General features: G+C 37.7%; 1 protein-coding gene across 7 annotated transcripts in view; it reads left to right on the top strand.

Annotated features, from left to right (window-relative positions):
- The window catches only part of PIBF1 (progesterone immunomodulatory binding factor 1), a 242,338-nt gene that overhangs the window by 3,778 nt on the left and 211,833 nt on the right, over nt 1-26,727 (top strand). For all 7 annotated transcript variants that reach the window (XM_063102846.1, XM_063102848.1, XM_063102847.1 and 4 more), the window contains exons 3-5: nt 6,012-6,112; nt 8,754-8,952; nt 11,476-11,595. In XM_063102846.1, coding sequence (XP_062958916.1) covers nt 6,012-6,112; nt 8,754-8,952; nt 11,476-11,595 — 420 coding nt within the window. The remainder of the gene's footprint in view (nt 1-6,011; nt 6,113-8,753; nt 8,953-11,475; nt 11,596-26,727) is intronic.

The raw sequence follows: 26,727 nt of genomic DNA, 5'->3' as shown, positions 1-26,727 counted from the left end.
AAGTTAGACTAGTTCCTGATAGTGTCTTAGTTTGTTCAGGTTGCTGTAACAAAATATCTTAGACTAGGTAGCTTATAAACAACAAATTTATTTTTCACAGTTCTTGAGGTTAAGAAGTCCAAAATCAGGGTGCCAGTATGGGGTCAGGGTTCTGGTGAAGGCCCTCTCCCAGTTGCACACTTCTTGCTGTGTCCTTACATGGCAGAAGGGCTGAGAGAGTTCTCAGGGATCTCTTTTATAAGGGCACTAATAATCCCAATTCATGAGGGCTCCACCCTTATAATCTAATCGTCCTGCCCCCCCATTACCCTGCCTCCTAATACTACCACATTGTTGATTAGGTTGTAATATATGAATTTGGGAGGGGACACAAACAGTAAGCACACAATAAGTATTAGCTGTTATTGTTGTTATCAAGTTAAATAGCATCTTCCTTATTTTAAACCCCTTTATTTTCTGTGCCTTGTGTATGTGTCCCTAGGATTACCTGACTTTGGTATTTGTCTCTCTGAATAGACAATGAGGTTCATGAGGACAGGGATGTCTTTGTATTCACTGTTGTACCTCAGGCACTTAGTGCCTGGCATATAGTATATGCTCAACTATTTCTCAAGTGGATGATTGACCCCATTTTGCTTTTGATGAAAGAAAGCCACAGGGTGGATAAAAGCATACCTAAGGCCATTCAGATGAAAGTGATGACCTCTTTTATTATTTGTTTTCAACTTGCTTTGTATTTGTTTGTGAATGGCCTCTCTCCTTTTTAAGTGTAAGCTTTACATTATAGAAATGGTGGCTGACATATGAGAGGTTCTCTAGTGTAACAGATAGAGCTAAAGTTCTAAGCATATAAAGTTTTGATTTGAATCCCAACCTTACCAGTTACCTTGGGCAAATTCCTTAACTTATTATTCCCTGATTTCCTGTTAAATAATAATAGTATTTACTTTGTGGAATTGTTGAGATAATTAAATTAATCAGTGTATGTAAGCTCTTTGATGCCTGGTGAATAATAAGTAATATATAAAAAGTAATATACTCATTATTTACCATTTATTTATTATAATAAATAATACTCATATTATTTATTTGTAGCTACACCGATTCAGCACTATATGGTTATTTTTGTATTCCTCCATGGTGCTTACTATAGTTTGTTTTTGTTGTGGTTTTCTAGTTGGACTACAAATGTAGAAGATTGAATTAGTCATCTTCCTGAGTTTATGATGCATAGTCATCATTGATCCTTGAAAGGCCACTATTTTTTTAATATAGTTATTCTTTTTATTCCCAAAGCTCATTTCCCTCCCTTCCCATGCAACCACTTTAATGTTTATCCTTTTGTTTACATGCATTCTTGAGAATGGATTTATTTATTTGTACTTCAGCTAAATGTAAATTATGTTTTATTTTAGATATCATCTTTTTTTGTACAGAGCACTATTTTTAACATCATTATGTGTACTTTTGGTCCTATACTTCCAACTCTTACATTATTCTATATGTACATCTACCAATCTACCAATCTATCTACTCCCACAGTGGTAAGCATCTAAATTACCTGCAACTCCTTGCCACCATGTGTTGCATTGGCCTTTGGACATTTCTCTTCTGGGCCTCTGTCAACATTTCTTTGACATATCTGAGTATATGTATACTTAATTTAACCAAATGTAGTGCCAGAATAGCTGCTTTACTCTCTATTCCCAGGGATTTTTGTTTATTGTATGAGTACTAGGGTGGTTCTTCATGAAGATCTCTTAAGAGTAAGATGTTTGCTGTCCAATATATGAAAAAATAATCATATTGTAGAGGAATTAATCCTCCATAATTCATCAACTCTAAGGTGCCTCAATTGTAAGATAGACCATTACATGTATCTCTGTGGTTAAAAACTGCCAGTTGAACTGTTATGTGCTGTAAATTGTAAGGTACATTCCAATTTCAGAGATGTTAATGTGGGAAAATGTGAGACTGGAACTGATGAAAGAATATTTTTAGGCAGTCATTCATTCTCTGGAGTTTACTGTTGCATTGAGCATTGGGGCTACAAAGATGAAAATATCATATTCTAACATTACAAAAAGCACATTTTTCTCACTAGACTATAGCTCCATGATAATGATTGGAAGTCACAGGAAAGGTAGATTTCTGCTAAATATAAACTTGTTATTGCTAGTAACATTTAAATGGCCTGGTTTTAAGTTACTGAACTTCCTGTCATTGGAAGTATTTAAGTAATCTGAGTAGTCAGCTGTCATGAATATTATAGGTATTTCTGCTGTGGAAAGAGATTGAACCAGCTGTGCGGAGTTTCAGGAATTAAATTCAGCAGTTAGTACTAAAAACCTGGAAAATGGCTGTTAGTAACAGACGTGGAAACTGTGGCTTAAGCAAGGATTTTGTTTCTCTGATAAAACGAAAATCTGAAAATAGGTTATTTATACATGGTTTGGTTATTCCCTGATATCATTAAGAACTCAGGCTCCTATTAACCTTCTGTTTGGGTGTTTTTAACAGGTTTTTTTCACCAAAAATTGTAAGATGGCTGATCTGCCTCTAGTATTAAGTGCGTGTTACAGGAACAAACAGGTCCAAAAACACTTAAAAAGTATTGATACCCACTCCCCACTCAGCTGCCTGCTAACTGAGAGAACTTAGAAAGGTAGCTACACAGGACAAACTTCCTGATACTAGAGAATTGTTAGCTTTACACTTTGGCGGCACCTGGCTAGTACAGGGATAGAACCCTGGACCTTGGTGTTGTCAGCCTCACACTGTAACCGACTGAGCTAATTAATAGGTCAGCCCTGTTAGCTTTACACTTTTATCCCTGTAGTGCTCAGGCTAATGTCAGAATCCTGCCAACTGGGCCAACTGACGAGCTAGGGCTGGGTCTGGAGCTCACAGACCACTCAAGGCCATTCACAGACTAGGTCACAAACACTTCACATGCGAGGCTGGGTCCCAAGACCCCTCACACGCCAGGCTGGGTCACCAGACCCCTCACACACAGGTCTATGAGCTAGGTAACTGGGAAGGTCCTTGGAGCCGTAGGCTTGCTCTTGGTGTGGCGGCTGCCCTAGGCAGTAAACCCCAGCCAAAGTGGTGGTGCTACCCATGCGCACTAACTCCACCCACCCACAACCTATTCACAAAGAATGCACCGCACCACCCCTAACCTGCCCTGAAGCGAGGGGAGCCTGATCAAATTTTTCTATTTTCACAACAATCCCCATTCATTGCTGCCTAAATCCCCTTCCTTACTCCACTTCTTTATTCCTTTCCTCTTCACTGTTCTTGCCTGTCAATTTTTAAATGCCCAAAACTCTTTTTGTTTATTTCTTGTTAGAGATCTGTGGGTTCCTCATTACCTGGAAAATGAAGAGTGTATGTACCCAGCTTGATTGTCACTGAGTCAAGGGACGTAATGTAGAAGTTAGTTGAAACTATAATAGTTGAAACCCTGATAAAATGAGTTCTTTTCTGTGTGGTAACAGTATTCTTGATTTACAAAAAGTGGAATATGGTTATTTTATATTTTTTATTGATATAAGACATTTATTGAGACATGTTGCTGGGGATGTACCAATGAATATGACCAAGTCCCTTTTTTATGGAGATCACATTTAAATGAGGTACTTAATCAAAAACAATTAGATGGCTTCAAGGTCATGTGACAGAGTCAGTTAGCAATAAGAGTATTTTGTTTTTGTTGTTTGTTCTGTTTTTTTTTTTGTTTTTTTTTACTTTAGATAAGGAGTCAGCAGACTTTTTCTGTAAAATGCCAGGCATAAATATTTTATGCTTTGTGGACCACATGTGGTCTATCACATATTTTTCTTTGTTCTTTTTTTCTTTTTTTCTTAACCTTTAAAATTGTAAAACCCATTCTTAGCTTATGGGCTGTACCAAAACAAGACATGGGCTGGATTTAGCCCATCACCATTGTTTATTAACCCTTGCTTTATATTATGTGGTCAGAAAAGTCAGATTTTAGGCAGTTGGAGTTATGTGCCCTTATTTTTGTATTCAAAATGGCACTGAAGTACTAGACTAAGGCCTGATAAGACAGAAACAGAAGACAGTTATTGGGCTGTTGCCTAATGTAAGACTCCCAAGTTTTTGGCTTCATTAACTAGGGTCTTTTATTTATTTATTTATTTTGTGTGGTGGCTGGGCAGTACAGGTATCCAAACCCTTGACCTTGGTGTGTAAACAGTGCGCTCTAACCAATTGAGCTAACCGGCCAGCCCTGTTAAGAAGTGGAAGGCTGAGAGAAAACTGATCTGGTAGGTAAAAGATAAGTTCTGTTTTGAACATGTTAAATTTTACGTTCCTGTTAGACTCCTAAATGGAATTGGCCAGTAGAGTTTAAGGGAGGTACATGACACACACACTTTCTCTTTTGTTCTCTTTCTCTCTTCCTCCAGATAGAGAGATAGATAAATAAAATATTATCAGAATATAGATGGCACCTAAAGCCATGGGATTGGATTATGTTGCCTAGGGACAGCAGAGGACTATAAACCAAGCCAAGGGACAGCCCAACATTTAGAAATGAAGTAAAGGAAGAGAATCTAAATCTAGCAAAGGAGCCTGAGGAGCTTAAGAGTATCCTGTGACTTACTAGGACAACCATAGAGGAGTATTATTTAAGCCAAATGGTCAGCCCTATCAAATCATGCTGTCAAATAAGATAAATATGCAAAAATGACCATTGGGGTAGGGCATTATGGACTTTGATAAGAGTGGTTCACTGCAATAGTATAGGACAAAAACTATATTGAAGTTTTGCTCCCAAGGTGAACAGAGACATGATACTGTAGCAAAAGAAATGTAATCAAGGGAGTGTTGTTTGTTGTTTTGTTAATGGGAGATAGAACATGTTTGCTTAATGATAGAAAATGATCCAGTAGAGGGGGAATTTGATGATGCAAGAGGGATTCACTTGAACATATTAAGGATTGGCAGTGAAATTATTATCTCTTTTAAAGGGCAAACAGGAATAGCCTGGGTTCAAAAAGAGGGACTAATGAGTTTTCTAAATAGACTAGGAGCAAAATCCAAATGTATGGAAGTTTAAGAAAAAGCACATCATATTTGGGGAATGTAAAGCACTTATTTTGGCTGAAACAGTGCCCTTTAAGCTAGTGACAAAAGAAGAGGTTGGCAAGGGCCAGATCGAGAAAGAGTATGCCACAACGTATTATGCCACGGAGTTTAGAATTTATTCTGAAGACAGTGAGGATCCTCTGAAGAATTTAAAATAAAATTTTTATAGCATTTTTTAAAGATAAGATAAAAAGAAGATAGATATGGAGGTTGGCAAAACTGGTGACAAGGACACCAGAGAGGAAACTATTATAGTAGTCCAGATGAGAGATGATGGGGTCTAACTGAAGATTTGTCAGTGGATATTAAAAAGGATAGTACTGTTTTGACAGCTATTTATGAAGTAAACTCAACTGAAGTAAACTCAACAAAAACATTGGTGTCCAATTGGAATAAGCAGTGAGGGGGAACTAAGCATATCAGACATAACTCAGATTTGTTTTTTGCTTTGGAGGCTAGGGAGATGTGGGGAATACAGGATTAGGTGAGGTTGCCTATCCATCTTGTTTTGGGTGCTTATAGCAACACCAATGTGGTAGTCAGTTGAAGATGTGTAGTAGTCAGAGTATAAACGCACAGTCTGGCCTGGAAATAATTACCTGGGTATGGCCCAACTTGAAATCCCAGTTATCAATGAGCTTCTCAGTCAGGGTGGGTTAAGGGGAAAAAATAGTCTTAATGACAGCCTGGCAAAAAACCACTTATGAGGCAGCAATTTCAAGCGATAGTATGAGCAGTCTTTGCAGTTTATAGACACACCATTGCACAAAAACCATTTTTATTTTTAGCCTGTTTCTTTTAAGTGTTTTTTTAAAATATTTTTTTCAAACCAAAGTTTTTTCTTTACGAAAAGTTTGAAAATTTAACATATAATTTACCTTTTTCTCTTTATTAAGATTGAAGAATTGGAGGAGAAACTTAATGATGCACTTCACCAGAAGCAGCTACTAACATTGAGATTAGACAACCAATTGACTTTTCAACAGAAGGATGCCAGGTAAGAAAAGTTTTAAAAACAGCAACAATATCTATTTAGCAATTAAAAGTAATTTTATTACCTATTAAGCTAAAATAGAGAAATTTTAAGTCAATAATGGTAATAATTTTCACAACCAGACCACGAAAAAGTAGGTTACTTGGTGCAGTATACAAAATACAAAAATTCTACATATTAGGGCTGGCTGATTAATTCAGTCAGTTAGAGCACAGTGTTATAAAACCAAGGTCAAGGGTTTGGATCCCCATATTGGCCAACTGCCAAAAAGAAATTTGAAAAAAAAGTTAACATGCATTTAACAAACATTGGCCAATGTAAGTGAACCATAAACAACAAAGAAAGCTCTTTAAACTGTCCACCACTTAATTTACTGTCTGTATTAACCTTTCTTCATTTACTCTATAAAACATACTGATTGATTCTCATGGTCTAATGGACTTCCTTGGCTTGAAGTACCTTCTATTATGCCTGCATACTTTCTCCAGCCTAGGTATATGCTTATCAAGGGTCCATTATTTACTTTCAAATATGCCTATGCCAATTATACTTATTATAGTAATTTAATTAAAAATTACATAAACAGTGAAATATGAGTATAAAAAAGATGTTTCTTTAAAAACTATAATGAATTCTTTGGAAAGATTTAATAAAAGTGAGTAACTAAGAAAAAATCATCAAATTAAATGTAAGCAACACAGCTTTAAAAATTGGGGACAGAAATCTGAAAAGCATCTTTTCAGATTTCTGCCTAAGTGTCTTTTAAGGTCTTCTGACATTGTAAAGAAATTAAACTTGAAAATCATAATAATAATTTGCACAAAAACAAAACATACCTCTCTGTATTCAAAAAATCTGAGCCCTGTATAAAAAAATATGACAAATGAATATTTCTTTCTGTGTTTTAATTAGAAGTAAGTGTATAAAGTAGGTATCTTTTCTCTTTTTAAGATTTTACTGTTTAAGTGATCTTTTAAAGAATTATCTGACCAATTATTAGCCAGTATTACATTAGATCAGTGGACCTTAAACTTTAGCATGCATTAGAAATACCCGGAGAGCTCATTAAAAAAAGATTACTGGGTCCTGCCCTCAGAGGTTCTGATTTGGGTGGGTCTTGAGAATTTGCATTTCTACTTGTTTCCCAGGTGATGCTGATGCTGCTCATCCAGGGACAACACTTTGAGAACCATGAATTCAGTAATAGTGCTTCTACTCTAATTCTTTAGACATTTATCAGATTGAATGATGCTGCTTTGGCAGTCAGGAGGCTGTTGCAATAATGCTCTTGATAGCTAATGATGGTGAAAAGTGTTTGGATTCTGAATATATTTTAAAGGTAGAACTGACAGGATGCTCCGATGGATTAGATGCGGGGTTTAAGGGAAAAGGGGGAGTCAAAGATTGCACCAATGTTTTTGGCCTGAATAAATAAAAAAGATGAAGTTGGTATCAACTACAGTGGGGGGAACCACAGTGGAATAGGTTTCTGAGTAAAGAGCAGGAGTTCAATTTGAAGCATGTTGAGCTAGAGTTGTCTTATTAGAAATCCATATGGGGGTATGTGAAAAGTCTGGTCTGGAGCTACAAATCTGGGAATCATTATAGACTGTATTTAAGTCATGAGACAGGATGAATTCCCGAAGGGAATGAATATAGTCAGAGAAGAGGACCAAGTATTCCAGCATTAAGACATAGCGGGAGACTGAGAAGTTACCACAGTAAAATAGGAGAAAAATGAAGAATGTGGTATCTTGGAAGCCAGGTGAAGAAAATGTATCAGGGATGGAGAGATCATTTGTGTCGTGTGCTATCATTAGGTCATGGATGAAAAGAACTAAGAATTGGTGATTAGCAATCTGGATGTCATTGGTGACCTTGAGATTTTAGTAGAGAAGGTTAAAACCTGACTGACATGGGTTTAAGAGGAAAGCAATTAGAGACAATGAGTATAGACAACTTTTGATCAGTTTTGCTCCATGGGGGAGCAAAGGGGGAAGTGAGTAATAGGATCAAGTGTTGTGGGGTTTTTTGTTCATTTGTTTTAGGATAGGAGAAATAACAGCATGTTTGTCAGTTGATGGGAGTAAAATAGTGGGGGTGGGGTGGGGTGCGGGAATCAGTTTGTTCCTTCCTGCTCAAAATCTTTGGGCGGGCAACTAACAAGAACAGTGTCCAATGCTTGTATTCTTTAAGTATGATGAATAAGAGCAGATTACTCTTTTCATTATCTCATTGGTTGAATGAATGCTTTATGGTGGGTTCAGTGTTGCCATCTTAAAGAGGTATTTCTTTCAGTGTGAGGATAAGAGAAATGAAAATTGCTTTTATAAGTAGGGTCCAAAACAGATGTATATAGGACTTAAACCTTAAGCAGAAAAATGTATAATTTTATTACTTGAATTTTTAACATAATTCTTTAAGAATATTAATTCCCTGATAATTTATGTGGGCTATACATTTAGTGATTAGTATGGAATTGTCATCTCATGTTTAACTGGTTGAGTAAATAAGCACTTCACTGGAGCCAAGAATGCTATTGGGCTTCTCATTCCCTAATTTCATGTTAGTATAAATAGGAAGCTTTGAGGAAATTAAATCTCAAAGATATTTAAAGCTTGCCATAAATTTTCTCCTAATGTAGAAAATATCAAGAATTAATGAAACAAGAAATGGAAACCATTTTATTGAGACAGAAACAACTAGAAGAGACAAATCATCAGCTAAGAGAGAAAGCTGGAGACGTTCGTCGGAACCTACGAGACTTTGAGTTGACAGAAGAGCAATATATGAAACTAAAAGCTTTTCCTGAAGATCAGCTTTCTATTCCTGAATATGTATCTGTAAGTGTCTTGTATTGCTTAAAAAAAAACTACATGTATTTTCAGACTTTTACATTTGTGTAGAAGCCATTACTTTTGATGGACCCAGTTAGTTGATAAATTATGTTATGACCCTGATCTGAAGATGGTGACTGGTGTTCAGATCACCAAATTTTAAAGGGTCTTTGATCTCCAAAGTCAAGCAACAACTAGGAGTCTGAAGATAATGACGGCATAGTCCATAGAAATGTATTATTTTATCATTAACTGATGGTTTATAACGTTCTCAAAATGAGATTTGGTGGAGATGAGCAACAGATTAGTTAATGTCAGGGGTTGGTTAGAGATAGAGGGAGAGAGCAGAGCTGGTATAATTATAAAGGGGTAGAATGAGAAAGAGCTTTGTAGTGATAGATTAGTTCAGGATCTTGATTATATAGTGTTGATTATACAAATCTATACATAGGATTAATCTATGTCGGTGGTCTCAAAATTTTGTTGCCAACATCTCTTTACACTGTGAAAATTATTGATGACTGCAGAGAGCTCTTGTTTATATGGGCTATATCTATCAGTATATACCATATTAGAAATTAAAACTGAGAAATTTTTTAAATGCAAGGTACATAAGCACACATTTCATTAGCCTTAAGAGTGATGATGTCATCATACATCATATAGCCCCTGGCAAACTCCACTGAGCAGTTATAAGAGACTGAGAGTGAGGGCTGGCCAGTTAGCTCAGTTGGTTAGAGCATTGTGCTGGTAACACCAACGTCCAGGGTTCCATCCCTGTACAGGGTAGTTGCCAAAAAATAGAAAATAAAAATAAGAGAATGAGAATGAAACAGGAAAAATAATCTTAATATTACTACGAAAATAGTTTCGATCTTATGGATTCCCCCAAAGGGTCTCAGAGTGGCAAGCGGGGCAGGGGCCAAGAGTTCCTCAAACCACATGTCTGAGAACTGCTATGTTTGAAAAAACATCATTTCACCCTAAGAGGCTTGAATTTTTCTAAAATCCAAAAAAAAAAGGTGTTATTAATAAAAACACCTTTCAATTGAGGTAATTGTGAAGATTAACTACAAGTATATTGGTAAAATGCGTAGCACAGTGCTTAGAACATAGTAAATACATAGTAAATATTACCTATTGTTTTTGCTAGGGTGGCAGTTGCTATTCTTGGTTCTTGTTGGGATAAGGTTTCTAAATTAGTGATATCCTATAAAAGTGTTACTTTTTGTTCAGCTTTTTATTTAAATAGTTCAAATATGGTTTTCTGCCCCGAGTGTGCTGTCCAAAACAAATTAATATGTCAAGTACTGTCATTGAGGCTTTATCTGTAGTAGGTATAAAATATCCGTTTGATGGTGATTATACATATTTTTGCTCTCTGGTTTGTTAATATTCCTTGTTACATCACATCTTTTGTTTTCACAGATAATATTATCTTAACTAATTAATTATTTTTTAACTAATTAATTGTATGCAGATTTTTTTGTGTTGAAGGCTAACCTTAGGACTTGCCTCTTGCAATGTAGTCATATATTAAAGAGTTTCAGATTGTATGCCTGTACAATAAATAGTCCCTAATTACCCTCTCCTAATTTGCTGATGGCTTTCTAGGTTAATAGGACGTTGTCAGATGGAATGCTTTACTGAGTTAGGGCAGGAAAATTCCCCTGAGAGAATTATGAGTGGGAAGAGAGGTCTGAACTGAATGGAAGTAGTGATATAAAAGAAAACTCCTGATTTATGCTGATTATTTCTTACTACACTGTAGTGGCAGCGGTAAGTAGGGCTTTGCCCAGAGACTGGGATGAGAATAAAGAATAGTCTTTATCTCTTTATCAAATATTTATTGAGTAATTATCATAAATTTAGGCATTGGAAATAGAGCAGTGTACCAAATAGACAAAAATTCCTGTCCTCACAGAGCTTACACTCTAGTTGAGAAACACAGACAATGACTAAATATGGAGAATGTCTGTTTATTATAAGTACTATGGAGAAAAGAGCAGAATGAAGAATAGGGAGTGCCGCCAGGTCTGGGTGCTATTTTAAATTAGAGTAGGGGACTCCAGGAAGGCTTTACTAGTAAGGTAATATTTGATCTGATACCTGAAGGGAGACAAGACATGAACCATGCATTTACATGCGGGAAGAACTTTTCTACCATAGGAAATAGCAAGAGCAAGACTCTTGAACACTTGATGTGTTAAGGAAATTTACAGTCAGATAATGCGGAGTGAGTAGTAGTAGGAGATGAGGCATAAATAGTAAATTGAGTATTGATAGAAGAAAGGAAAGAAAGATTGTCAAGGGTGGAGAGTTACAGATTTATTTGCCTCTTGGGGTAACTTAATTGAATGTTAAGACTTAATAAAGTATTAGTGGTTAAGGTTAACTAATGACTGTCTTGTCTTAGTTTTGTAGATAATTTCTTTTATTACTGATAATTGAGAATACTGCAAATTAGCAAATTTTTATTGTAATTTGGATTTCAAGACTGCTTATTAATTTGATTTTTTTTTTTTTAAGGTTCGGTTCTATGAACTAGTAAATCCATTAAGAAAGGAAATCTGTGAACTGCAAGTGAAAAAGAATGACCTATTAGAAGAATTAAGTACAAACAAAGACCAGCTGAAGCAACTGACAGAGGTTTGTATGGTTCTGATTGCTGGTGGGAAGAAACTCCAACTTTTCTTATAAGGAGTTCCTCAGGATTTGTGATAAGGAATACAAAAGTCAATGATAGAAGGATGGGACTAAGGGATGCTGACTGCTGCAACTCTTCATAACTAGTGGGAAAGAGGTTATATTAGAAGTCATCATCTTAAAAATTGACAAGATAAGTCTGTGATACTGACCTGTAATTGAAGGTTGAGCATTTTGTTGTAACTAAGTTTTATAATCAACTGCTTTTGAAATCCTAATAGGAGTTATATCTAAAAATTGGTGTGTAATTACTCAAATGCATATGCACATATATTTAGTAATTTAAGTCTCTATTTCTAATATCACTCTGTCAGGAAATTTAGGCAAGAAACAAAAAAATGCAGGCAGGATATACAGGGGATCTCTTGCAGATGCCATAAGTAAAAAAGGAAAAGAGGATACTTTTCAGTTTTAACTAGGGTGACTCATATATTCTAATTTGCCTATTATTCCTGATGTATGAGTATTAATAGCATCCTATTCATTCCCAAAAGTGTCCCAATCTAGATGACAAATTATGTGGTCATCATACTTACAACTCTCATTTATAGGAGGGTGGACTAATCATTACCTTGGTTATAGCATTGACCAAATATCCCAGAATACTGTCATATAGTTAGTTATAGTCTGCTAAGAAAAAGGTAGTGGTAGATTGATTCGTTCTATCATATACCAGTTAGAAATGGGATAGCTGTTTTTCTTCAAGGATTTTCAATCTGAAGGAAAACACTTCAGGTTATACTTTACACATAAAGTCTGTTGCAGTTCTTCATTACAGGTTAACGTTGTGTTATGAAAGGGAAGTACTATCCATTTATCATTCATTCATTTTGCTTCTTCATCAAATGCAGTTAACTTTCATAATACTAGTTCTGAGCATGTGCACTATTACCATTAACCCCAGTGATATGCATGGTGCTGTGTTAGGTGCTGTCAGTAGTAAATACAAGAGAGATAATGTCTGCCCTTCTAAAGTTAAATTCCAGTAGATCAGAATTAGAACATTAAATGGTACCTGACTCTCTGATTTACGGTGTGACCTTGAACAAGTCATTTAATGTTTACTGTTTTGTCAAATGGAGAAAATAATACTGTTTGTCCATTTATTTTAGTGGATTATTCATGTTTCTGTTACAAAGTAAAAACATGATTTTAGCAAAATTGCATACAAATGTTTATTTTATGCACTGTCCCAAGGGCAGTTTTTAATCGAAGATTTATTATCAAGAAAAAATAATTATAACTTTATATTTTTGATGTTGTACTTTGCTGCAGTATTAGTGCTGGACAGAATTTACTTAAGTCAGTAATACAGAGCCAATATCACAGGCAAAATGAAGACTCAGTTTCCTCCCTCTCTTCAGAGGGGCAATGACATCAGCAGGAGCAATGCTAGAGATGTGCACCTACTTCAAGCTTCTGTTGGTATTTTTTTTTTCCTTGTTCTGCCAACATATCACGTAGTACAGGTAAACTGTTTTGCACATTCGGAAAGATAGCTCTTAATTTTTTTAAAAGCTTTCATCTGTAGTCAAAATAATAAAGAACAAAATTAAAAGGTCTCACTTTGGCTACTAGCTAATTTTGTAGACTTGGGCAAATCCTTTAAGCTCTCTTGTTTCTGTAATATGCCCAGGGTGGTGGTGACGGTACAGGGGTTATTGGGAACGAGGCAATTAGACAAGTTTTCAGACTTGATTCTGCAGCACCTTATGGTACCTCAGCATCTCTTAAGGACTTCTTATTTTGAAGGGGGAGGGTTGGAGGAGCTCCCTAACCTTGTTTCTATCAAACCACCTCTTTTTAAATCACTTTAATATTTGGGGCTTGTAAGAGTAATTTCTTTTGAACAATAAAGGATTACTTGGGCAAAAGAAAGAAAAAGTAGCTTGCAACACAGAATTATCATTAGTGTATGTTATACTTTTATTGAGTGATAAAGCAAAATCTCTCTACTCACAATACTCAAGGGTCAGTAAGGGCTTTTTATCTCACATTTTAATTTGTTTCAGCCTTGCTAACAATTTTAGTATGTCATTGATAGAGAAGTGTGAATAATTAATATGCTTTGACTCATAGGGTTCCTGAGGGTTTCGGACGTACTATTAACTCTTAAATGTAGAAACAGGTTTGTGTATGAATCTGTATTAGTCAGGATTCTCTGGAGAAACAGAACCAACAAGATGTGTGTGTGTGAAGAAAGAGAGGAAGAGTTTTGTTTTAAGGTATTAGCTCATGCAATTGTGGAAGCTTGGCAAGTTCATAATCTTCAGGATAGGCCAGCAGATGGGATACCCAGTAAAGAGTTTAAGTCCAAAGGCCATCTGCTGGCAGAATTCTTTCTTGCTTTTTGAAGTTAGTCTTTTTGTATAAAAACCTTCCATGGATTAAATGAGGCTCACACACATTATGGCAGGTAATCTGCTTTAATAAAAATTCACTGATTTAGAGTGATGTCATCAAGATGGTGGAATAGATGGACTCTGGCATCACTCCTCCCCATAGCTGAGCAATTGACAACTGTTAAAAAGCAAAGACTGCCAGCCTGGGAGCACTGGAGTTCAGGGGAAGAGGAGGAGAAATCCACAAAGTTTGTGAAGTTAGGAAAAGCCTCGGTGAGAAGGAAAAAGGACTGCCCTGGCCATTTCAGGGCCAGCCTGTTGAGGGGTGGGAAGAAGCTGCAGCACACAGTGCAGGAGCTGGCAAAAGCAGCACTTGAGCCCTTGGTGTGAAGTTGCTTGGAGTCTGCCAGGGAGAAAAGGGCCTGAAAGTGCACCATAACCGCCCCCAGGCCAGTGAGAGCACTGATAGGATTCTCATAGACCAACATAGGAATGAGTGGCTCAATGAATTATAAAATAAGAACAATATGCTGCCTACAGGAAACTCATTTCACCTATAATGACACACTCTATCTGAAAGTGAAGGCGTAGAAAAAGATATTTCATGCAAATGGAAATCAAAAAAGAGTAGGAGTAGCTATATTTATAGCAGATAAAATAGATTCCAAGCCAAGGAAAGTAAAAAATGCTAAGGAAGGTCATTATACAATGACAAAGGGATCAATTCAGCAAGAGGATATAACAATTCTAAATATATATGCATTTAACTCCAGAGCACCCAGTTATATAAAGCAATTACTATTGGGCCTAACAGGAGAGATTGACTCCAACACAATAATAGTTGGGGACTTTAACACCCCACTTTCAGCAAAGGACAGATCATCCAGATAGGAAATTAACCAGGAAACATAAGAAATAATCTCTACTCTAGGCCAATTGTAATTAACAGACATATATAGAACATTGCATCTAACAGCCACAGAATATACATTCTTCTCAGTGGTATAAGGAACATTTTCTAGAATAGACCGTATGTGAGACACAGATCAAGTCTCAACAAATTTTATAAAATTGACGGGCTAGGTGGTTAGCTCAGATGGTTAGAGTGCAGCCTTGTAACACCAAGGTCATGGGTTTGGATCCCTGTACCGGCCAGCTGCAAAAAAATAATAAATAAATAAATTGAAATCATATCAACTACCTTGTCTGGCCACTGGGATAAAACTAGAAGTCAACAACAAAAGTGGAGTTTCAAGATGGCGGCGGCTGCGGCGGCTGGCGCGGAGTAGCTGAGGTGGAAAAGGTGGCCACTGGGCCTCAGGCAGCCGGGAAACTTGTGGACCTTCCTCTGGCCATCTCTTAAGGGAGGACTGCTGCTGCTGGCCGGTCGTGGGGGCTCAACGCCACTTTGCCCCCGGCAGGAGAGGCTGCCTCATTTACAGGCAACAGCTTTGAAGTGTGGAGCAGGAAAAGAACTGATTCTTAGCTGCAAAAGTGAGTCTTGAAACAGGGAACACGGTGCCAGGGCTGCTGTGGATGCAGCCAGGATCCCGGAGGCTGGGGCCGCACTGAAGGCGGCCAGCTGCCCTATTCAGGATTCGAGGTTTCAGGCCGGCATTAAAGAAGATTCCTGGGAGCGCCCGAGCGGCGCCGCGACTGAACAGCCCGAGGCGGCAGCGCCGAGAACACGGAAGGCAACAAACCAGAGACAGAGCGAGCGCCCGACCTGGCACAGCACTGTGAGTGATCCCTGGCACAGCTCTGTTCGGGGGGTGAATGCCCACGCGGCTTCCGCCTGCACCACCAGGCCACTCACTGCCCCGGTGCTGCCTCCATTTTCCCAGGTGCGGGCAGCTCCGCCCTGCTCGGCCATCACTGAGCCCATTTGCTTGGCCTGGCGCGGGGCTTTCCGGACCCTGCGGGCCGACCTCCTCTCCCACTCCCTCCGCGGTTCTCTGGCAGGACTGGGGGTGTGGGGCGTCCCGACCAGTTTTGGGAGGGCTAGGAAGTACGGGCGGGCCGACTGTCACTCCACCACACCCTGGACTCCGGCCCCGGTAAACTTCCTGTTACTGGGAGGCAGATACCATCTCTGCGACCACCAGTTTGGAAAAAAGCCTAACGAATTTCTGGTTGGGAATAGTGCGGTAGGAGAGTTCCCAGGTCCGCTTGAACCTGCCGGAGAGCAGGCTGCAGGCGGGCACTAGACTCGGTTTATACCGGGGGGATACAAAGGTGAACAAGACCCGAGAAAGATCTACACAGTGCTACAAAGGCACCCAGAGAGACCGGTCGTCTGTGCCTAGCAGAAACCTGGTAGACTTCCTGGGCGAGGCGGTGCTGAGCAGGGTCTTGAAGGCCCAGCTGATAGAGAGGGGTGCAGAAGACACGCCCCAGCCCAGCACAGTGTGCACAGAGGGGGGAGACGTGCGGCCAGGGAGGCGGAGTCTCGACAGAAACCACACACCCGGTGGGGTCGCCACTGCACGATCTAACAGCCTGGGCCAGAGCACACGGAACGGGGAGAAGTCCTGTACAGAAAGTGAAAGCTCAACAGAGATCACACACCCTGTGGTACGTGATCCACCAGCCCAGCAGAGTACAAGCTGACCAGAAAGGTGGATCCCCGGAGAAGCCCAAGACCCGAGGCAACCACACACACAAGACACTAGAGGCCAACTGAGCAGTCACGGTGGGAGCCATACCAAATTGGCAACCACAGCAACATCCTATTAGTCATTAGTCTTAAACCGGTGGACTGTGAAACCCCCTGCAACAATGAATAAACACCAAAAAAAAGACACCAGAAATACAAAAAATCAAGAAAGTACACCACCAAAAGTTTATAAATCTCATACTCTAGATCCTATAGAACAAGAAGCCCTTGAAATAACTGACAAGGAATTTCGAGTGATAATTCTAAGGAAACTGAATGAGATACAAGAAAACTCAGCTAGACATCATGATGAAATGAGGAAAAGTATACAGGATCTGAAAGAGGAAATATACAAGGAAATCAATGTCCTGAAAAAAAAATGTAGCAGAACTTGCTGAACTGAAGAAGTTATTCAGCGAAATAAAAAACACAACGGAGAGTTTAACCAGCAGGCTTGTCGAAGTTGAAGAGAGAACCTCTGAACTTGAAGATGGGCTGTTTGAAATAACACAAGCAGACAAAAAGAAAGCAAAAAGAATCAAGGACATGGAAGAAAATCTGAGAGAGATATCAGACAACCTCAAGCGCTCAAATATCCGAGTCATGGGTATTCCAGAAGGGGAGGAAAATGGAGATTCCATTGAAAACATATTCAAAAAAATAGTGGCAGAAAACTTCCCAGGTATAGGAAAAATCACAGATCTTCAAATCCAGGAAGCTCAACGATCTCCAAACGTATTCAACCCAAAAAGGCCTTCTCCAAGACATGTCATAGTCAAATTGGCAAAACTCAGAGACAAAGAGAGAATCTTAAAAGCTGCAAGAGAGAAGCGTCAAATCACCTATAAGGGAGCCCCAATCAGGTTAACATCAGACTTTTCATCACAAACCCTAAAAGCTAGAAAGGAATGGGATGATATTTTCAAAATACTAAAAGACAAAGATTGCCAGCCAAGAATACTCTACCCTGCAAGGCTATCCTTCCGAAATGAGGGGCAAATAGTATATTTCTCAGACAAATAAAAACTGCGGGAGTTCACTACCACAAGACCACCCTTACAAGAAATCCTCAAGGGAGTACTGGGTTTGGTTCCTGAAAAATAACTACCACTGCCATAAAAACCTAAGAAAAATCTAAACCCGCTAGTACAATAAAAATGGCATTCATGAAGAGAAAACAAGCTAACAAAAACACTATCTACAACCTAAGGAACCAACAAACAAAGAAACCAAACAGTAAATCAGAAAGCAAGGAACAAAAGACACCTAAGACAACCAAACAACCAATAAAATGCTAGGAATAAATCAACACCTTTCAATAACAACTCTTAATGTTAAAGGCTTAAATTCCCCAATTAAAAGACACAGACTGGCTGACTGGATCAAAAAGCAGGACCCAACTATATGCTGCCTACAAGAAACCCACCTCACCCATAAAGATTCACACAGACTAAGAGTGAAAGGATGGAAAAAGATTTACCATGCAAACAGAAAAGAAAAACGAGCTGGAGTGGCTATTCTTATATCTGACAAAATAGACTTTAAACTAAAAACCATAAAAAGAGACAATGAGGGACACTACTTAATGATAAAAGGACTGATCCATCAAGAAGACATAACAATCATAAATATGTACGCACCCAATGTTGGAGCAGCCAGATTTATAAAACAAACTCTATTAGACCTAAAGAAGGAAATAGACACTAATACCATAATAGCAGGGGACCTGAACACTCCACTGTCAATATTAGACAGATCATCTAGGCAAAGAATCAGTAGAGAAACACAAGATCTAAACAAGACTCTAGACCAATTGGAATTGGCAGATATCTACAGAACATTCCACCCAACAACCTTAGAATATTCATTCTTCTCATCAGCACATGGATCATTCTCCAGGATAGATCACATATTAGGTCACAAATCAAGTCTCAGTAAATTCAAAAAAATTGGAATTATCCCATGTATCTTCTCAGACCACAATGGATTAAAACTAGAAATTAATAACAAACAAAACTCTGGAAATTATGCAAACACATGGAAATTAAACAGCATTCTACTTAATGACATATGGGTCCAAGAAGAAATCAAGCAGGAAATCAAAAAGTTTATTGAAACTAATGAAAACAATGATACATCATACCAAAACCTGTGGGATACTGCAAAAGCAGTATTGAGGGGAAAATTTATTGCATTAAATGCTCACTTCAGAAGAATGGAAAGATGGCAAGTGAACAACCTAACACTTCACCTTAAAGAACTAGAAAAACAAGAACAATCCAATCCTAAAGTTAGCAGACGGAAAGAAATCATTAAGATCAGAGCAGAACTGAATGAAATTGAAAACCAAAAAACAATTCAAAAGATCAACGAATCAAAAAGTTGGTTTTTTGAAAAGATAAATAAAATTGACAAACCATTAGCATGGCTAACAAAAAAAAGAAGAGAGAAGACTCAAATAACAAAAATTAGAAATGAAAAAGGCGATATTACAACTGATTCATCTGAAATACAAGGAATCATTCGAGACTACTATAAACAACTGTACGCCAACAAATTTGAAAATCTGGAGGAAATGGATAAATTTCTGGACACACACAAGCTCCCAAAACTGAACCGTGAAGACGTAGAAAATCTGAACAGACCAATAACAATAAAGGAGATTGAAGCTGTTATCAGAAGGCTCCCAACAAAGAAAAGCCCAGGACCAGATGGATTCACAGCAGAATTTTACCAAACATTCAAAGAGGAATTGACACCGATTCTTTACAAACTATTCCAAAAGATTGAAACGGACGCAAATCTCCCAAACTCATTCTATGAAGCAAACATCATCCTGATACCAAAACCAGGTAAAGATATAACCAAAAAAGAAAACTACAGGCCGATATCCTTGATGAATATAGATGCAAAAATCCTCACTAAAATACTAGCAAACAGAATACAGCAACACATACGAAAAATTATTCATCACGATCAAGTGGGATTCATCCCAGGGATGCAAGGTTGGTTCAACATACGCAAATCAATAAATGTGATACACCATATTAATAAACTCAAACACAAGGACCATATGATCATCTCTATAGATGCTGAAAAAGCATTTGATAAAGTTCAGCACTCATTCATGACAAAGACCCTCTATAAGTTAGGTATAGAGGGAAAGTATCTCAACATAATTAAAGCCATATATGACAAACCCACTGCCAATATCATCCTGAATGGGGAAAAGCTGAAAGCTTTTCCTTTAAGAACAGGCACTAGACAAGGATGCCCACTCTCACCACTCCTATTCAACATAGTGTTGGAAGTACTAGCCAGAGCAATCAGAGAAGAGAAGGAAATAAAGGGCATCCAGATTGGAAAAGATGAAGTCAAACTGTCCCTGTTTGCAGATGACATGATCCTATATATCGAACAGCCTAAAACCTCTACAAAAAAACTGTTGGAATTGATAAATGATTTCAGCACAGTAGCAGGATACAAAATCAACACACAAAAATCAGTAGCATTTCTTTTCTCCAATAGTGAACATGCAGAAGGAGAAATCAAGAAAGCCTGCCCATTTACAATAGCCACCAAAAAAATAAAATACTTAGGAATTGAGTTAACCAAGGAGGTGAAAAATCTCTATAATGAGAACTACAAACCACTGCTGAGAGAAATTAGAGAGGATACAAGAAGATGGAAAGATATTCCATGCTCTTGGATTGGAAGAATCAACATAGTGAAAATGTCCATACTACCCAAAGTGATATACAAATTCAATGCAATCCCCATCAAAATTCCAAAGACATTTTTCTCAGAAATGGAAAAAACTATTCAGACGTTTATATGGAACAATAAAAGACCACGAATAGCCAAAGCAATGCTCAGCAAAAAAAATAAAGCTGGAGGCATAACACTACCTGACTTTAAGCTATACTACAAAGCTATAATAACCAAAACAGTATGGTACTGGCATAAAAACAGACACACTGACCAATGGAATAGAATAGAGAATCCAGAAATCAACCCACACACTTACTGCCATCTGATCTTTGACAAAGGCACCAAACCTATTCACTGGGGAAGGGACTGCCTCTTCAGCAAGTGGTGCTGGGATAACTGGATATCGATATGCAGGAGAATGAAACTAGATCCATACCTCTCACCGTATACTAAAATCAACTCAAAATGGATTAAGGATTTAAATATACACCCTGAGACAATAAAACTTCTTAAAGAAAACATAGGGGAAACACTTCAGGAAATAGGACTGGGCACAGACTTCATGAATACGACCCCAAAAGCACTGGCAACCAAAGGAAAAATAAACAAATGGGATTATATCAAACTAAAAAGCTTCTGCACAGCAAAAGAAACAATTAAAAGAGTTAAAAGACAACCAACAGAGTGGGAGAAAATATTTGCAAAATATACATCTGACAAAGGATTAATATCCAGAATATATAAGGAACTCAAACAACTTTACAAGAAGAAAACAAGCAACCCAATTAAAAAATGGGCAAAAGAGCTAAGTAGGCATTTCTCTAAGGAAGATATCCAAATGGCCAACAGACATATGAAAAAATGCTCAACATCACTCAGCATCCGGGAAATGCAAATCAAAACCACATTGAGATACCATCTAACCCCAGTTAGGATGGCTAAAATCCAAAAGACTATGAACGATAAATGCTGGCGAGGCTGCGGAGAAAAAGGAACTCTCATACATTGTTGGTGGGACTGCAAAATGGTGCAGCCTCTATGGAAAATGGTATGGAGGTTCCTTAAACAAGTGCAAATAGATCTACCATACGACCCAGCCATCCCACTGTTGGGAATATACCCAGAGGAATGGAAATCATCAAGTCGAAGGTATACCTGTTCCCCAATGTTCATTGCAGCACTCTTTACAATAGCCAAGAGTTGGAACCGGCCCAAATGCCCATCATCAGATGAGTGGATACGGAAAATGTGGTACATCTACACAATGGAATACTACTCAGCTATAAAAACGAATGAAATACTGCCATTTGCAACAACATGGATGGACCTTGAGAGAATTATATTAAGTGAAACAAGTCAGGCACAGAAAGAGAAATACCACATGTTCTCACTTATTGGAGGGAGCTAAAAATTAATATATAAATTCACACACACACATACACACATACACACACAAACCGGGGGGCGCGGAGGAAGAAGATATAACAACCACAATTATTTGAAGTTGATACAACAAACAAACAGAAAGGACATTGTTGGGGGGGGGAGGGAGAAGGGAGGGAGGTTTTGGTGATGGGGAGCATTAATCAGCTACAATGTATATCGACAAAATAAAATTTAAAAAAAAAAAAACAACAAAAGTGACACCGGAAACCATACAAATACTTGGAAATTAAACAGTATGCTCCTAAACAATGAATGGGTCAAAGAAAGAATCAAAAAGGAGATTTTAAAAATCCTGTAAACAAATGAAAATGAAAACACAGTATATCAGAACCTATGAGATACAGCAAAAGCAGTTCTAAAAGGAACATTTATATCAAGAAATGCCTACATCAAAAAAGAAGAAAGACTTCAAATAAATAACCTAACATTACACCTCAAGGAACTAGAAAAATAAGAACAAACCAAACCCCAAATCAGTAGGAGAGAAATAACAGATCAGAGCAGAAATAAATGAATTAGAGATGTTAAAAAACAGTACAAAACTTCAATGAAACAAATAGGTTTTCAAAAAGATAAACAAAATTAATAAACCTTTAGCCAGACTAGTGAAGAAAAAGAGAAAACTCATAAATAAAATCAGAAATGAAAAAGGAGGCATTACAACTGATACCACAGAAATACAAAGGATCATAAGAGACTAACTCAAACAACTACATGTGAACAAACTGGAAAACCTAGAAGATGGATAAATCACAGGACACATACAACTTACCAAAGTTGAGTCATGAAGAACTAGAAAACTTAAATAGACCAATACGAGTAATGAGATTGAAGCAATAATAAAAAGTCTCCCAACAAAGAAAACTCAGGACCAGATGGCTTCACTGCCAAATCCTACTAAACATTTAAAAAAGAACTAATACCAATTCACTCTTCTAAGAAAATGAAGAGGAGTGAATACTTCCAAACTCCTTCTACAAGGTTAGCATTACCCTCGTACCCAAAACCATATACCCAAAAGACACAACAATAAAACTACAGACCCATAATATTCCTAATGAACACTGACGTGAAGATACTCAACAGAATACTAGCAAACAAAATCCATCAAGACATTAAAAAGATTATGCACTATGGTCAAGTGGAATTCATCCTAAGGAGGCAAGAATCATTCAACATACACAGATCAATAAATGTGATATATCACATCAACAGAATGAAGTGAAAGAGACATGATCATTTCAATAGATGCAGAAAAAGCATATGATAAAAGCCAAGTGCTTCATGATAAAAACACTCAACAAACTAGGTACAGAAAGAATGTACCTCAACACAGTAAGGGCCATAGACAGCAAACCCACAGCAAATATCATATTGAATGGATCAAAATTGGAGGCTTTTCCTCTTAAGATCTGCAACAAAACAGGATGCCCACTTTACCCACTCTTATTTAACATAGTACTAGATGTTCTAGCCAGTACATTAAGGCATTGATATACAATAAACGGCATCCAAATCAGAAAGGAAGAAGTAAAACTAACCCTGTTTGCAGATGACATGATCATACACATAGAAAACCCTAAAGAGTACACCAAAAAATTACTAGAACTGATAAATAAATTCAGTATAGTGGCAAGATACAAAATTAACACACAAAAATCAGTAGCCTTCCTATAGACCAGTAATGAAATAGGCAAAGAAGAAATCAAGAAAGTAATCCCATTCACATTAGCTACCAAAAATAGGAAATACCTAGGAGCAAATTTAACCAAGCAGTGAAAGATCTCTATGATGAAAACTATAAAACATTGCTGAAAAAATTTGAGGAGGACAAAAATAGTGGAAAGATGTCCCATGTTCGTAGGTTGGAAGAATTAACAACATCAAAATGTCCTTGTTACCCAAAGCAATCTACACATTCAATGTAATCCCTATCAAAATACCAATGACATTCTTCACAGAAATAGAAAAAATGATCTTAAAATTTCTATGGATCCACAAAAGACCCCATATGGCTAAAACAATATTCAAGAAAAAGAACAAAGTTGTAGGCACCCCACTACTTGACTTCAAAATATGCTATAAATCTGTAGTAACTTAAACAGCGTGGTACTGGCATAAAAATAGACAAAAAGACCAATGGAACAGAATGGAGAGCCCAGAAACAAACCCATACACTTATAGCCATCTGATTTTTCGACAAAGATGCTAAAAAATATGCAGTGGGTAAAGACAGCTTCTTCAGTAAATGGTGCTGGGAAAACTGGATATCCATGTGCATCACGTTGAAACTAGACCCCCATGTCTCACCATATACAGAAATCAACTCAAAATGCATTGAAGTCCTCAATTTAGGACCTGAAACTATGAAACTACTTGAAAATACAGGGGAAATGCTACACAAAATGGGAGGGGGCAGCACTTTTTTGGTGAGACTACAAAAGCACAGGGAACTAAAGCAAAAATACACAAATGGGACTACATCAAACTGAAAAGCTTCTGCACAGCAAGGGAAGTGAAGAAAAACCTACAGAATGGGAGAATGTGTTTGCCAACTACACATCAGACAAGGGGCTAATATCTAGGATATATGAAGAATTTGAACAACTCAACAGCCAAAAACCAAATAACCCAATTAAAAAATGGGCAAAGATCTGATCTTTGACAAAGGCACCAAGCCTATTCACTGGGGAAGGGACTGCCTCTTCAGCAAGTGGTGCTGGGATAACTGGATATCGATATGCAGGAGAATGAAACTAGATCCATACCTCTCACCGTATACTAAAATCAACTCAAAATGGATTAAGGATTTAAATATACACCCTGAGACAATAAAACTTCTTAAAGAAAACATAGGAGAAACACTTCAGGAAATAGGACTGGGCACAGACTTCATGAATACGACCCCAAAAGCACGGGCAACCAAAGGAAAAATAAACAAATGGGATTATATCAAACTAAAAAGCTTCTGCACAGCAAAAGAAACAATTAAAAGAGTTAAAAGACAACCAACAGAGTGGGAGAAAATATTTGCAAAATATACATCTGACAAAGGATTAATATCCAGAATATATAAGGAACTCAAACAACTTTACAAGAAGAAAACAAGCAACCCAATTAAAAAATGGGCAAAAGAGCTAAGTAGGCATTTCTCTAAGGAAGATATCCAAATGGCCAACAGACATATGAAAAAATGCTCAACATCACTCAGCATCCGGGAAATGCAAATCAAAACCACATTGAGATACCATCTCACCCCAGTTAGGATGGCTAAAATCCAAAAGACTATGAACGATAAATGCTGGCGAGGCTGCGGAGAAAAAGGAACTCTCATACATTGTTGGTGGGACTGCAAAATGGTGCAGCCTCTATGGAAAATGGTATGGAGGTTCCTTAAACAATTGCAGATAGATCTACCATACGACCCAGCCATCCCACTGTTGGGAATATACCCAGAGGAATGGAAATCATCAAGTCGAAGGTATACCTGTTCCCCAATGTTCATCGCAGCACTCTTTACAATAGCCAAGAGTTGGAACCAGCCCAAATGCCCATCATCAGATGAGTGGATATGGAAAATGTGGTACATCTACACAATGGAATACTACTCAGCTATAAAAACGAATGAAATACTGCCATTTGCAACAACATGGATGGACCTCGAGAGAATTATATTAAGTGAAACAAGTCAGGCACAGAAAGAGAAATACCACATGTTCTCACTTATTGGTGGGAGCTAAAAATTAATATATAAATTCACACACACACATACACACATACACACACAAACCGGGGGGGGGGGAAGAAGATATAACAACCACAATTATTTGAAGTTGATACAACAAACAAACAGAAAGGACATGGTTGGGGGGGAGGGGGGGAGGGAGAAGGGAGGGAGGTTTTGGTGATGGGGAGCATTAATCAGCTACAATGTATATCGACAAAATAAAATTTAAAAAAAATAAAAAATAAAAAATAAAAAATAAAAAATGGGCAAAGGACCTGAATAAACATTTCTCAAAAGAAGACTTACAAATGGCTAACAAACCCATGAAAAAAATACTCAAAATCACTAATCATCAAGGAAATGCAAATTAAAATTACAATGAGATACTGTCTCACTCCAGTTAGAATGGCTATATTATCAACAAGACAGAAAACCATAAATGCTGACAAGAACCTAGAGAAAAGTGAACCCCCTTACATCTTTAGTGAAATGTAAATTGGTGAGGCCATTGTGGAAAACAGTACGACCCAGCTATCCCACTACTGGATATATACCCAAAGGAAATGAAATCAATATATCAAAAAGACATCTGCACTCCCATGTTCATTGCAACACTATTCACAATAGCCAGGAGATGGAATCAACCTAAATGTCCATGCCAACCTAAATGTCACCCGTTTAAACCACCCAAAAAACTGTGGTATATATACATAATGGAGTACTCTTCATCTATAGAAAGAAATGTTATCATTTGCAGCTACATGGATGGATCTGGAAACCATTATGTTAAGTGAAGTGAGTCAGGCACAGAAAGACAAGTACTGCATGATCTCACTCATATGTGGTATCTGGAAAAAAAGGGGGGGGTCTCACAGAAGTAGGGAGTAGAATAATGGTTACTGTAGGCCAAGAGGGGAAGAGGGTAGGGGGAAAAGTGATGGACTAACAGGTACAAAACTGTGCTGTCTACCCTAAATGAATCATTGTGCATTATATACATGTATTGAAACAACACACTGTACCCCACGAAAATGTACAAATAAATGTTAAAATAAATAAATAAAATACTGATTTAAATGTTAATCTCATCTAAAAAATACCTTCACAGGAACATCTAGAATAACGTTTGACCAGATGTACGGTGAGCCTAAATTAACACCTAAGATTAACTGTCATAGAACCATTCCATGTGC

Source organism: Cynocephalus volans, chromosome 7, assembly GCF_027409185.1.
Source record: "Cynocephalus volans isolate mCynVol1 chromosome 7, mCynVol1.pri, whole genome shotgun sequence".
Classification (NCBI taxonomy): Eukaryota; Metazoa; Chordata; class Mammalia; order Dermoptera; family Cynocephalidae; genus Cynocephalus; species Cynocephalus volans.
The sequence above is the reverse complement of the archived record's forward strand: the minus strand, read 5'-3'. Positions and strand labels throughout refer to the sequence as shown.